General features: G+C 39.4%; 1 protein-coding gene across 1 annotated transcript in view; it reads left to right on the forward strand.

The window, feature by feature from the left end:
* The window catches only part of BMPER (BMP binding endothelial regulator), a 146,939-nt gene that overhangs the window by 93,206 nt on the left and 38,140 nt on the right, over positions 1-15,593 (forward strand). The window contains exons 12-13 of the mRNA XM_026052326.1: positions 5,004-5,333; positions 10,825-11,161. Coding sequence (XP_025908111.1) covers positions 5,004-5,333; positions 10,825-11,161 — 667 coding nt within the window. The remainder of the gene's footprint in view (positions 1-5,003; positions 5,334-10,824; positions 11,162-15,593) is intronic.

Raw genomic sequence — 15,593 nt, forward strand, 5'->3', positions numbered from 1 at the left:
AAGTGTGATGGTCTACTGTATAAATATGTATTTGGGCAAATTGGAGTAGCTATTTTATTTATGAAATAGACCATAAAGACTCCTGTGGAGTTTTTGACACCACACCTTGTAATGTGTATTATATCAAGCTGCACTATGCAGCGATTATGAGGAAAGCAGTCTGTAGCTATGCATTTTTTAAGAAAAGCTAATGAAATTCTATTATGCGTGTTCTGCAGCTACTTTTCGAAAGTTAATAATGTGTTCTGTTTGATTTAGGGCTTAATTCAGGATATGGTCTAATTGCATTCAAACTTTCATTTTGTTTTTAAAAAGCTGAGATCTTTCTGAATTATAGATGTGCAACCAAATCACCCTTAACTAGTAAACTTTTTTTTTCTTCCTTCTCCTTACTTAGAAAGTGTCCAAACCAATTTTAGTTATAATTTAAAGTATATTTTTCTTGGCCACTCTTAACTAGCTGCAAGCCCAGAAGAGTGTGACCAGACATCTGGACATCTTGGACTTCAATTGACTGCTCTGATGTTCTGAAAAAATAAAACAAGTTATTCCATGAGCACCAGATCTAACAGAGCCTGGTTTCCTATGGATTTGTGTCCCATTTCCTTTATACCCCAACAAATAATAAACCCAGTGAGAGACAATATATCCTGTTGCTGATCTGGAGCTACAGTTGTGCTAATAAGCTGGCCAGCCAGTTTGCTCCGGCTCTTTGGCCAGTCATGATGTGTACTGACTCTCTGGCCTCTATGGAGCCTTATATGTAAAGGGCTGAGTGCAATCTGGCTGGTGGTGAGCACACTGAGTAGGAGGCAGGAAGGTGCTTTTTTTGCAGCAACTTATCTGTCTCTCTTACCTCTATTTATCCAGTTTTTTTTTTTTTTCCTAAGACTTTCTAGAACTTACTTGTCTTTGATGCTTTTAGACTTATGTCAAATTTGGTTCAAATTGGTCAAAATGCATCTTGTCATGTCATAGTTTGTTGCTTTTTTTTCCCCTTAGGAGAGCACGCTAAAACTCAAGGAATGCTTTTTGTTGTTTGATCCAACTTCCTTTTTGCACAAATAGCTGTATTTTCCAACCCTGCGCTCCTTGCCTACACTTACCTTCCCAACAAAGTCAGTATTTTATTTGAATTGGGTGCTGTTCACAATATAGAAGGAAAATAGTCCAAAAACTCTGCAATATTCACTTTCGCACCTGAATATTGTTGTTATTAGTTTGCTTGCAGGCTTTAGATCCTTTAGGTGTGAACTGAGCAAACTGTATGAGTCATGCATCAGGTTTAAGATTGTCAAATGTGAAAGGGTGAAGGCTGAATATAGTTGTTTAAAAAGAGAATGTGGAAATTGCTGAGCTCCCAGAAGTTCTCACTAAGCCAGAAATTTTGAGAGCTGATTTGGGAGGTTAAATGTGGGATTTCCAAAAGAGGCTTAGATGAGTTTTGCAGCCAGCTCTCAATGATGTTTAATTATAATTGTATGCCTTACCTGCATCAGGCCCTTTGATATTGCAGAGTATAGTTTTGAGGCCCTCCTTTTACAATTGGAGTCTTTCAGGGTCAGAGAAGAAGCAGAGGTATATTTACCTTCATGCAAATGTGTGTGTGCCTGCAGATGAGCAAAGGATCATTAAACAAAAACCATAAATGCTAGCTCTGAAACTGAAAGGCAGTGTTGCTCTACATGCCTTGCCAAAGGATGTTGTGGATGCTAAAATGTGTCTGGGTTCAGGAGGAGGCTGGACAAATTCACAGAAAAGAAGTTTATCAAAGGTTACTAAATAAAGGAGAAAAATGCTAGCTCAGAAAGCCCTTAAAAGCTGGAAACGGTTGGAAGCTGGCAGAGTCTTAGAGGAAGTATCTTATCCATTTGTTATTTTCTAACTCCTTCCTAGACCCTAAGAAAGAGCTGTCAGAGAATCAGAATAGCCACAATAATCTGGCAAGGATTTATTGTAAAGAAAAAAAGGCTAGGATATTCACCCTTCTGTGCCTTATTAGTACAAGCTAAATTCACACTTGCATTGGATAGCATAGCTTTGGTTGTCCAGCCCAACAGATGAGCAAGTCACCCACAATACTAACTAGAGAAGCACTGATTCCCATAGATCTCCAAAACAGCCAAGCAGAAGGGCTGATTTGTTTAAAAGGGAGAAAAAAAAAGGGCCAAATCATAGAACATTATATGTTTGAAACCGGCCCAAAAGGAAATAAACAATCCCAAGTCTAAAAATGGCTGGAGCTTTTTCATGTTGCCTGCCCTTTGCTGTCTCGTTACACCCTGTATTTAAAGTTTCTTTCTAGGCCAATCATTTCTCCTTACTGGCCATGTCAAGTTAACCCATACGCTCTTGCAGTGTATAGATTTTGAAAAACACTGCAATTCTAACAAACCTTTAAAGATATTTTACACGGTGGTATCAGAGAATGAATTATTTGGGTTGTTTTTAGGAGGTTTTCCCACCCTCACTTCCTTGCAAATTTTGGATCAGATATTCAGTTATCCAATCCAAAATATATTCTTTTTTATTTTAACTGCACTGCATCAAGTTGACGTGACACAATGTAACATAACATAAAACAACCTTACTCATCATAACACATTAGTAATTAAAAATAAATATTTCCCTTGGATGCCAGTGGCACTATCTAATTTACTTGCACATCTCTAAATTATATTTGCTCCTCGGAGATCTTGCCTATTAAGCAATGGCTTAGGTACAGAATTCCCTCTTGTCCCCCTGCAAGATATATTAGATAGTAACATGTACAGCATCTGCATTCGTGGACTGTAGAAGCAGATAAAAAGCAATTTAATTCACTGAAATCTTCACTGATATTTAGGCTGTTTTTTTGTTGTTGTTGATGATGATAGTTTCCTTGTTTTCATAAATTTTTTCATTACGTGTAGAGAAATATTAAAACCTTAGAAAATGAAATGGGATCTGAACAGGCAATAAAAATATTTTTACTATTCATTGTGCAGATAATTGTGTACATAAAGAAATTAGAAGTATATTAATATGATTTAGTAGCATTAAAATCAGATGGTCCCTATATAAAAATTACAGAAGATTTCCCTGTGTTAAAAATTATGTTGGTGATACATACTATATTTTTTGTTTCATTTGAAGCTTGCCAATTTACTGAGAAATATCAAACAGTTAATCTTCCTTGGATTTTGGGTTGTTGGTATCCTTATAGGTATCAGTGAGGGAAATGAGGCTCAAAGAAGTAGATGTTTTTATAGAGCACTGCCTAAACTAGATGTCTTGGTTTAAAGTCCTTTGGGCCTGATTTCCACAGATGTTGGTCAACTGTGGCTCATTTTGACTTCTAATGGAACTGTGAATGTTGTGTCCTCTAGAAACAGGAACTTTTATCCCCTATTGCCATACATAGTAAAGTGGCGTAATAATGATGACAAAGATAGTTTGTTTTTACTGAAGACTGTTTTAACTGAAGACTTAATGAGAAAAAAAAAAAAAAAGGCAAAGTTAGGTGTAAAGTACAACTGTCCCAGGTTCCAGTTCTATAGCTGTGTCCCCAAGTAGTAAGGGAGACAAGCAGTAAGCCAGATTTAAGAGGCCTCGAAGAGAGGTTGAGGTAGGTATGGGCAGGAATAGGATGCAGGATGCCCAGATAGCTATGGGTAGGAATAGGCTACACAACCGGAGGAGGTTGTGAAGTGCCTAATATCACTGCTAGATAACTACTAGATAAACATATGTTGGGAATAGCATAGATACTGGTAATTCTGCACTGCATGTAGAGAAGAAAAAAGTTAATGTCTCCTTGGATCCCCTTCAGTCTTTTTTTTTTTTTTTTTTTTTTTTTTTAAACTACGCTTCCATGCAGGGATCCCTGAACTCTTTTGAGTGAAACAAGTAAAAAATGCCAGTAACAGCTCAGCTGCAATACTGTGGTTCTTCATATAGGCTGAACAGCCCTGCTGAGCAAGCCTCATACTGCACCCCACCATAGAAATCCTCTACTTCTCCATGCCTCCCTCTTTCTTTGTAGTTTCAAACATGCTTTTTTTTTTTTAGCTGTATTTCCAGAAGAACCATTGTTTGATATATTTTTTTATTTTTTAGCAAACAAGCTATATTCTCTTTTATTCTTCCCTCCTTTGGACTTTTTTGATTGGCACTGTTCACAGCTTTCTGATTACCAAGTCAACTTTTGTTACTGTACTTAGCTCTCCCTCTAGAATAGGCATCATCTCTCAAAAACCAGCGTGAACCCCTCTATATTCAGCTGGCAGCAGCCCTGCACATGCCTCTGCCCAGAGACTCCTTCTTCCAGGAACAGCAGCAGTGAGATGCGGTTGGGACCTATTGTCCCAACCCGAGGGCTAAGATGTGGATAATACACTGCTCTCCGGGAATGTAAGACCTAGGATTGCACCCTTTTTGAGGTGTGCTGGGTTCTCATTGAGCATAGATGAGGCTGTAGAGCCCACTGTAGTAGTAGCAGGATAGATGAGGCAATAGCCCTTCCTGTTTGAAACCCAAATTTGGGGAAAAGGTAGCAGTACCTAGTTTCTAAATGTACAATATTTTCAGGTGTGCTTATGGGAGATATGGACAGATCCTGGTCCTGCTGAAGTGGTCTGAAGGGCTGATAATTTCAGTTGCTCACCTCCCAGATCTGTGCAATTTTTCAGTTCAGATGATACTAATATAGGCTAGCTACCACAGCAGAACTTAACAGTGAGAGATCACACCAAGTAACTTTAACTGCATAGGTAGAATGTATCTAGTCCAAGCTACGTGTCCAAGCCCCCAGTGCAGGCAGCAGAGAAAGTCATCTCTAGAGACACCTTCTCTTAAACACAGAAAACTGCTGGTTGCAAATACATATTTCTGGTAGTCTTCAGCTGAATCTGACCTGTAGGGACATTACATGAGAGCAACATCCTCTTATGGTCTTATAAACTGCTTCCTTTCACATATCGACTGATCCTGATCTGGCGCTTTTGTTTCTCACTCACCTGCAGAGCCTGGAGTTTGCACTGTATTTGGAGACCCTCACTACAACACTTTTGATGGACGGACATTTAACTTTCAGGGAACATGTCAGTACGTTTTGACGAAAGACTGCTCCTCCTCTGCCTCGCCCTTCCAGGTGCTGGTAAAAAACGATGCCCGTCGGACCCGTTCTTTCTCCTGGACAAAATCTGTGGACCTTGTGCTGGGCCGAAGCATTATCAGCCTCCAGCAGCACCTTACAGTGAAGTGGAATGGGACCCGCATCTCACTACCTTGCGAGACGCCACAATTTCAGATCGATTTGGATGGTTATTTGCTGAAAGTGACAACCAAAGCAGGTAGGGCAAGTGTGTGTCTACATGTGTGTGCATACGTCTTCTCCCTGGAGAACATCTCAAGCGCGACATGAGCGGCAGTCAGTAGAAAAGCCATAATAGTTGCTGTAAATGTATTTTATAATTCTGTAGAGATCTACTTGATAACTCTTTCAAAATCCCTGCAACCTATAAGGAGGCAAATACCAGTTGAGATTTTTAAAATCTGTGTAGGAAGCTTCCTAAAATATGTTTAAATATGCAGTTGATAATTAATGCCTTGCATATACAAATGTGCCTGTGATTTTCACTTCCAGTGATATAGGAGTGGTATACCCAGGCTCATCATTTGATACTAATTGAAAAGAACAGATTGGATATCCGTTCTTAAACAAAACACTCAGTTCTTCCCTAGTTGCAGACTTGCTAAGTGGGCAATACACATAAAATCTTAGTAATTAATTGCCAAGAAAAGCTGGAATGAGTTGGATTTGTCAAGTTACAGAAATATTTCATTAGGGATATTCCCCAGAATGAATATCTTGATTTGAAAAATCAGGTCTGATTTGCTGCATAATGTCAAATTGTTGCTCTCACTTTGTGTTCAAATTTGAGTTTGCTAGAACAGAAAATCCACACAGTACTTAGAAGCAAGAGGAAATTGGAAGCTTCAGAGCAACTCCATATTTTTTTTTTACAGAAACACAGAGGGGAAAGAGCAGACTCTCAAGTCTTTCAAGCCCTAGAAAGTGCATAAGTTGTCAAAATGCTAAATCAGAAGGCTTGCATTTGTTTTGATAAACTGCTCTGAGACTATAGAATTATGGCATAGATATATACTGACTGAAAGTTAAAAATTTCCTCATTAGCATGTGTTAGGCACTACTGCAGTCCTGGGAGATTTCACTTACACAGTGAAGTACTGTTTCAGTGAGAATAATATTTACTGTTAATTCAATTAAATGCCATGCGAACGCAAAGAGACTAGTGTTTCTTATGCAGCGGTATGGTCACAGGCAAGAAGCATAGTCTTAGTCATTATCTATCATCTTTATTTCTTTTTTCTGAGGAGGACACTAGCACCCACTGTTGAGCTGAGAATTTAGACACCTGTTCATTTATCCCCTGGAAATGTAAGCCTGTATAATGTGGATCCCAGCTCTGGGCTCATTCCTCAGAGTGGCAATGCACATTTTTGTGGCTGTCTGTAAAACGCACACAAGTTGACCATTATTCATGCCTTCTAATTAAAAGCATCTTGAGGGTTTCTCTTTGCAGCCAGCTGAACGCTATGAGTTCTGGTGATGTGGATTTCATTAGCCAACCACAGGCCCAGGAAAGCTTCTCAATCGAAGATGAATGACAGCTAATCCTGCTGCTATTCCATTTGTCTCTGGGATAAGCCTAACAAATGACTGCACATATCCTTGTCCATGTGTTGGCAGCAGAGTGCAAACATGGCATATGACAACATACCAAACAGGGTGTAATCACTGCAAATTATACTCTAAATAATTCCTTACCCTAAAAGAGAAGGATCGAGTTTCTCTTGCTGAATGCAACATGATGGGCCAAGTCTCTGTTTGCCCAGCACAAAGGCCTGGAAGGCAGCAGGATAGTGTCACTCCGTTTTGCTGGGAGAGGACAACGGGCAGAGAGGCTGCTGAGATGTTGAGTGTGCCGACTGGAACTGGTTTAAAGACAAAATGTCTGTTCCACAGGAAATTCTGGATGCTGGGGGAGGGGGAGAGAACTTTCTGTGTTTTAGAATGAATCAGAGATTTTTAAAAATATTTACTTTCCCAGTATGAGAGAAAAAAATAGGGGACAGGAAGAGAATTAGAAATAACCCAAATCTTTGCACTAGCAACAAAATTCAAAATACAGTTAGGCTTAGAAGTGTAGGGTCTCCAGCAGCATTCCCACAGCTTTTGGTTTTCCTTTCGCAGAGCTGGGAGCAGAGCCCTCAAAGAGGGGAGAGCAAAGCTTCAGGAAACCCTGTGGTCCCTGGCTGCAGGGTGATGTGCATGGCAGGGCTGCCCTGGAATTGCACATGCTGAGAGGCCAGGCTTCCAGACAGCCCACCAGGCGAGCTGGCAGGAGACCATCTTGGAGCCCTGCCTGTGTTTTGTTGGAAGCTCATTGGATCTGATATGCCTCCCTGAAGCATTTCAGTTCTGATGAATTGGCATTTTCCATTGAAAACCTGTTTTGTTGCTAAATTCCTCACCAGCTGTAGCTCTGGATACCATTCAGCAGTAATTTTGGCACCCTGCATTTGCAGGTACTCTTTTATAGGTACATTTGCAATAGTGCTGAACCCTCACCTAAAATTATGTGTTGAATGGAGAGGAGAGGAGCCGAGCCGAGGCGCAGGGCTAGTGTTATCTGCCCCTGTACTGTGGGAGTTCTTTTTTTCCTGTGCTGATCTGATGTCCAAATCCACTTTGTTGAGGCTTTCTGTACCAAGTTGGCCTTAAGTCTTTAGGAAAGAGTGATCTGCCAGTTCTTGAGGATGCCTTTACCATGAAAAATCATGCAGAACAATTGATGGGAGTTCCCAGCATGTGGAGCTCAGTGTGTGATGTGTATAAATCCAGAAGGAATTTTTCAAAGGCAGTAGAGCACACATTGTGCCAAGTTAAGAAATCAAGTAACAAGTTGGTTAAGCATCCCTCAAAGAAAGGGGAAAATTGGAATACCCTAAGAAGTAACACAAAGAATGTTCCTTTTCTGCACATCCCCAGATGGGACAGATGCTGCATCCTTTGGCTTCAGATCTCGCCAGTTACTTAGATTCTGATTCTTGTCCAAGTGAATGGGAAACTCATCCATTTGTGGGGGGAGCAAATGCACGGAGTAGGCACCAAGAAACTCCTTCAAGCAGTTTCTGTCTGCCAAGGAGACCATTTCAAACATTGCTCCATTGCCTAGTCCGTCTGTAACAGCTCTTGCTGATTACTGAAACCAACTGGATTTCCTGCTTGAGCACAAGCAAAAAGGCACACACTGTATGGTGCAAGCAGACACTGATAAAAAAAACAGTATCAGGTTTGTTAGATAGCCTTCCAGGTTATCCAGAAATGGAGCAAACTCCATTACGGATGGAAACCTATCAACTGTTTATTGAAGTTAGAAATCTTGTTAGTAACCTCTTAACTTAAGAGGTTAACTTTCATAACACTGTGAAGAATACACAAATATTCAGGATAATTTCAGGGTTAACTTCTGTAACGAACATGAATAGTTTCAGTGCAAATCAAGTCGTCCTAATTTGAGGAAAAAAACTGTAAAAGGAAAATTAGGATAAAACCATCAACCTGTCCTTTATGATTGCGCTTAAAGTCAGCACCTCTCATGGAGCTCATTTGGGCAACAAACTGAACATTACTTTAAAAGCTAGAGTTATTTTCTGTCTGAGAACTTGGATCTTGACACTTCAAAGTTTGAAAAAGTTTATGTGGTTTTCAAGTATGGACTAATCTGAGTTTATAGGTTAATGGCAAGGTTTTTCCAAGTGCCAGCATGGCACGATTAATCAGATGCCTGCAAGTCAAACTATGTTTTGTTTTGCTCAGTGCTGTCAGAAGCAAAGGCAGCTGGAATTTGAATTTGTCCAGCAGTGCTAATGTATGAAACAGCTTATAAGGCAGTTCTCCTCCTTGCCACTGTGCTGGCGTCCTTAGCAGTCCTAGTCTTGCTCAATTTCTCTGTCAGCTGGCTGTCAAATGCCTTTGCAGGAGGATGCAGTGGCCCTATCCATTCTCAGTTTATTAGAGAGTTTAAGGCTGTTTTTAGGCATGATTAGCTCAGGCCGTTATTTGTACCATTGTGCTTACCCACAGCAAAAAGAGAACATGGCAAAATGGACTGTAGTGACTGGGTGATGCAGAATGATTTGCAAAACCTTGTTAGGTAAATCTCCATTTGGGTAAAACTCAAATGCTGAGTACCATCCACGTAAGGGATGTTAATTACTTCCATGAATATAGGGCAGGGTTTGGATGGTCTAGTGACAAGCACTGATTTACAAGGGGAAAGGGCAATACTAAGGCAGCCCACACATCCAATGCAGAAAACTGGAGCAAAGCCCTGGCCTTGCACCATGGAGTTTGGTATTCTTGGCTAGGCAGGGAGAAGAGGGTAAAAGTCTGTATTTCCCCATTCAGAAGTGGATTCCTGTATTAATCCTTCAGTAACCGTCACTCACAAGTACTTTATAGGAATAAATTAATGTCAGCAGAATGATTTGTGATCCTCAGATGGAAAGCACTGCAAAAATGTGAAGTATTAGTAGTGATCAGACATCAGGAATAAAGACTATTTCTGGATGGAAGTTAAGCAGTAACTTAAGTAAGCAGTAAGTTTTGTTCTTTTGTAAGATATATATTTACTCTTCAGAGGACGAAATTCATTTAAATTATATTCAGCCAAATTAAAACTAGAAGTTAAATCTAATGGCTGGGCCATTAGAAGTTAAATCTAATGGCCTAATGGCTGGGCTTCTCCTCAAAGGAAAGAGAAGAGAAGAGGCATCTCCAGAAGGAAGTTTATCCCTCTGTGACAAAACTAATGCACCCAAGAACTACCTGTTTCTCGCCATCAAAAAGAGAGCCCAGACAGCTGACTTAAGCTAGACACCTGTCTTTTAGGTGGGTAAAGACAGATCAAATGGATTTCACCCACAGAAAGCAGTTTTGAGTCTGATGCATGGAAAGTGCAAAGTCTTATTGTTAAGAGAATGCAGTAAAATGGATTACGGCAGAGAACTTATTTCCTAGCCACCAGATAGAAGTTAGATGTCATTTCTCAGCGCTGATGGTTTATGAAGGCAACACTTTTGCAAAGTTTGTCATGGACTACAGTGTTTAATATCTTTTGTATGAACCCTTTGAATCCGCTACAGAATTCTACTTAAAACAGATTTAGTCATTTGATATCTCTTTACTGATACCTCTTTGTCTCTTTCTATCTACACAGACTAAGTTACTGGCTTCAGAACAGTTACATTCTCCCCAAAGAGTTACCAGTTTCAGCCCTGCAGGCAAGAAAAGAAGGATATTTTCTAGAAGTGGTCGCTGGTCAAGTGCTGCAGGGCACAGAAACTTTGGTGTCGCTGAAATTCTGGCCACATTGAAATCAGCTAGAAATTTGCCACAACAAGTTCAATTCTGCAGCATTTCACAGGAGCCTTTGAGAAGCATAGAGTATTTCTGTCTCAGCTCCAGGTTTTTCATGACAACTCCATCCAATAGTAGGGAGGAATAAATATAAATATATAGAGAGACAAGTGCATGGTAATTGTCATTTGAGAAACATTATGCTTGCCAGAAGACACTTAAAAGCAAGTATATAGAAACGTAACATTTTGGGAAGAAAACCAAACGCTTTGTTTAGGTTCCCAAGAACACTCTTTAACTCAGACATAACAGTTTGTAATCCTCATTTTCTTTATATTCTTTATTTATCTTTCATTCTTCTTTTGGTCTTTTCTCTCTCTCTCTTTCTTTGTCAGGCTTGGAAATCTCGTGGGATGGAGACAGTTTTGTGGAAGTCATGGCCGCCCCACATTTGAAGGGCAAACTCTGTGGTCTCTGCGGCAATTACAACGGGCACAAGCGAGATGACCTGATCGGCGGGGACGGGAATTTTAAGTTTGACGTGGATGACTTTGCCGAGTCCTGGCGCGTGGAGTCAAATGAGTTCTGCAGCCGCCCACAGAGGAAGCCTGTGCCCGAGCTGTGCCATGGGACGGTGCGGGTGAAGCTCCGGGCTCACCGGGAATGCCAGAAACTCAAAGCCTGGGAGTTTCAGAGCTGTCACTCCACAGTGGACTACACCACATTTTATCGGTAAGTGCGGCTTTCCAACGAATGAGAGTGAGAGTTGTTGTGCAAGGGAAGAAAACTGCCCAGAATTGGCAGTTCTGGAGCTGTATTCATGCTCTGAGCTGTTTTCTCTGGGAATTAATGTACAGGCTTACAGTTAGACACATTTTGAAGAGCTGTTCTGTGTCAGGCATCAGAAGAAGCCAAACATGGGCCAGTGAAGACCACAGCAGTTAAAAATGAGAAAGACGTGCAGGCTTGCAAGTGCCTAGTGAAAAAGTACTTTTGGAGGCTGAGGAAAGAAAGACGAGATAGAAAAAGTCTCTAAAACACTTTGTGATGCTCTAATTTCAAAGTCAGCTATAAGGCTCTGGCTGACTTCAATTGTTGTTGCCTGTGGTTCAGAGAACTCTCTGAAACCAGAAGCTGTTTGAAAATGACTTTATTAAAGCAACGGTATATGTCCCACTGTCACCTCATGCATGGTATGGCTTGTGGGTTGAAAGCATAAGAGTTAACGTGGTGTTTCTGCCCATCCTGCATTGCAAGCAATGGAAGACAAGCTGATCTAGAAGCCTGAGTGAATTAGTAAAGACTTTTTTTATCTTCAAAAAGTTTCCAGTCTAAACCGCAGCTCTTTAATTGGCATGAGTTTATTTGCCCCTCGCTCAGTGAAGAAAATTGTCTTTTCTTTTGATTGCCTGACATAAAAGATGAAAGCAAGCTGAGTCACAGTTGCACAGTGGTGGATGGAGCTGCCTGAACTCTGCACTTCCAGCTCGCCCCACTTGTGCACATCTGCTCAACTATGGGGTTTATTAGGAAAAGATTTTTAAGATGACTCCATTTCCCATATGAATTGCCTTTGCTCTTCTTCTGAAATGAGACAGAAAGGTTTTTATCTACCCCAGTAGCTTATGGTCTAGTGCTGGGAAATGCTAAAAAAAAAAAAATAAAATAAAAAGGCCATCTGTGCTTCTACATGTAGTTTTCCACAGTGCATCACCATGCTGGAGACTCTGCAAAGAGTGAGGGTGATGCTGTGAGCAGGTTACCAAAATGCTTATGATTTCACATGGCAGAGACCCCTCGAGTTGCTAACGCGCTCGCACGGGGTCTGTTGAATGCATTTCAGCAGCATTCCCGCCTCACTTCCATTGTCCTTTAAAGGTAAGTGATGACAACGCAAATGGAAAACAGGCATGGAGAGATTTGTTTCATTTTGCAGTTGATTTTTTTTTTTGTCCCTTTTTTAAAAGTAGTTCGTGATTAATTTAGTGGAATACACTTCCTGACACCACAGCAGAAAATGATTTATATTCTGGTTAGAGCAGCCAGAAAAAAATCTCTGCATCCTTGCACACAAGAATTACCATAGAGAATTCCTCTTTCTTTAGAGTGATCTGCTCTGTTTGGTCTGGAAAGACAATGAAACCGAGCAAGTATTTAATTTGATTAAATCCATTTTTTTTTAGAAGTATATTTTACTCTGAAGAAACTTTTATTTGAAACAACTAACAACTTCTCTCAGAATTAGATGATTTTTTGCTCTCCTGTAGACATTGCCAGCTGTTAGAAAGCTCAGCTGAAAATAGAGACATCAAACTAAAAATATAACTTAAAATTAAATAATGGTACTTAGTAGAATGCTATTTCTTGTTAGAAACTAGAAAAGCTGTAGCAAACTGTGGAGTCAATGGCCGTGGCCCATTTTTGGACTAGGAAAGTCCTGCAACCAGGTAATGATTGTAAAACAGAGATTCAAGAAAGCTATGGTTGCCTTTCTAACATAAATCTTTATGTACACACACACACACACACACACACACACACACACTAGGTTTGCATGTTTCCTGGATTTTTTTAAAGAAAACTTACACTTCTTTAAAGAAAGATGTATATCCAGAAGAATAAAATTCTGAACAGTTGTAATTACTATCAAAAGAGATTTAAATTAACATTTACAACTTTTCGCTGAGGTCTCTTACAAGAATGCACGTTGTCCGTGCTTTCTAATTTCCTGTTGGGTTTTGCTAACATTTTTCCAAGTCTGCTTTTCTGACTGTGAACATCGTAGCCTCTAGCAATAAGGGAAGTGTAAAAGGCAGACTGTTAGGTTCCAGGTTGTTTCTTTCTGTCTGTTCATCTGCTGTTTGAATTGAATAGCTTGTCAGGTTTTACTCACCATCATTACACGTTATGTAATGTTTCCGTTTGAAATACTGCATTCTCAAGAGTTAACCTTTTTGGTCATTCTTGTCTATATTACCCACATTGCCTCATTTTCATTAGACTGCTCTGTTAGTGACCTGCTGCTGGTAAGAGTTCTCAGAAATAGAAATAAACTCAGCAGGAACATTATGAATTAGGGTGTGTTTTCTCCAAATACCAAAAAAGGCAGTGAACAATGCATTGCAAACATTTGTCTGACATCGTGTTAGTGATGAGATTTCTATGAAGACATCTCAAATTCATTTTAAGACTCATTCTTTTTACAGCTGTAACTTCTCCTTTTGTTAGCCATCCAAAAAACATACATAGCAGGACTGCTGTGACCATTAGGGGCAAAGGATATGGTTAATGTTTTAAAGAGGAAAGATCTAGTTGCATGGTTGGGGGGTCAAGAACAGGTTGTTCTTGAGTTTGACCTTGATAAATCTTTGTGCCTTGTGAGAAATGGATTTGCATGTTTCCCTTAATTCCTACTTGGTTTTGTGACTTTGATGACTTGCGATCCTCCATAAAGCACGTTGAAGAATAAAGCACAATATAAGCATAAAAGAAAGGATTTTGAAACAGTCCAGACTGCAAACTAACATTTTTAGCGTCTAATTTTATACCACTCTTCTAATTCTTTGTTTTGCAAGTAGACACGTTTTATGGGCTTTCAATTGTGGTTTGTTTTGTTTAGTTTTGGGTTGGTATTTTTTGTTTGTTTTTAATGCACTGCTCGTTGTTCAGTTTTCATGAGTAATACTCTAAAAATAACCCTCTGGGCTGAACTTTATGGAGGCAAGTTCATTTAAGAAGGGAAACAGTTTCAAAATTCCAAGCGATTATAGGAAAATCCGACTGAAAGTGCAATTAACCAGTGGCAGTTGTCACTGTTACAACTTGTCTATATGGGGCAGCATCCTCCTTGCCAGAAACAAACAAACAAACAAAAAAAATGTCTAAGGTTACTAGGTATCAGGTATCTAAGGTATCAGGTTTTTAGAGGGCCACATTCTAATCATGTGTGCAATAAAGTTTGCAGTCTGACACTTAAAGCTGCTTTAATATAAACTATTAATAAAAGATGATAATATAAGATGTGATAATAATAATAGGTGATACCATTGGAGTTTCTCATGCTGCTATTAACAAATAGTCTTTTTCACTTCATGAGTAAATATTATGGTATTCTTCAATCTCTTGGATGAGGATTGGGGGCAGTTAGAAGAGATTTTTCTACGCTTACAGCTAATGTTACTGTGTGGCTTCACCATGTGCGGGAGCAGAAACACAGAGGGGCCATGTAAAGAGAAGCAGAGGAGTAATACACCCAGGAACCACTTCTGCCCTCTGTAAGATCTGTGCTTTCTACCTTTTTTCCTTTTTTTTTTTTTTTTTTTTTTTTTTTTTTTTTTTTTTTTTTTTTTTTTTTTTTTAATAGTTTGGTGTCACCAGTAGTTTTGGAGCATGTCATCGATGTGGTATCCATGTATAACCCAGCTCTCGGTTTACCCCACTGCTACAGTAACGCTGGAAAAATCTTAAATGTCTTGCTCTTGCCATACAGTGACTATTTAAATTTGAAACTGCAAAATTTGTACTCCTGATTTGACAAATGCCTTTTTACTCTTTTTACTGTTGCTATTATTATATTTTCATTGTTACTGTTATTATAATATTTTCGTCAACAATGTACTAATTGCCTATCTTTTTTTCTTATTTAAGTGTTGTAAGAGATGTGTTTTATACTTGAATACCTACCTTTAATCATATTCAATGTTTTAGGAAAAGCAGTAATTAACATAGTAATAGCCTCATTTCTTTTAATGAGTTAATCAAATGCATTCAGGAATTGCAAATTTATCTCACTGCAATTCTTATCTTAAGTGCTTCTACTGACTGTGCTGACATTACTTCATCTTAACTCTGCTAATCAGTTTCATTTCAATTAACTGATTAACTTCCATGCAGTTAACTTTCCAATCTCGTTACTTTTTCCAAAAAATCCATTTAACTAGAGAAAATATTATTGTTTAAAGTTAGAACACAAATTGCACTGGTGTGCAGTCTATCATCTTCCTCTTATTAAGCCTGACAGATATGCCACTGAATGGCTGCAGAGAGCATGTGAGCTGTAGCATTGCTAAGTTAATTAAGAGCTCTGTTTCAATAGATGGGGACAGAGGGTTTGTGGCTTTGAAGCAGAAGGTTTTAAGGTTTTTTCCCCTGTTAACAATGATGT

The sequence above is a fragment of the Nothoprocta perdicaria genome, unplaced genomic scaffold, assembly GCF_003342845.1.
Source record: "Nothoprocta perdicaria isolate Ctin4 unplaced genomic scaffold, notPer1 scaffold_87, whole genome shotgun sequence".
Lineage (NCBI taxonomy): Eukaryota > Metazoa > Chordata > Aves > Tinamiformes > Tinamidae > Nothoprocta > Nothoprocta perdicaria.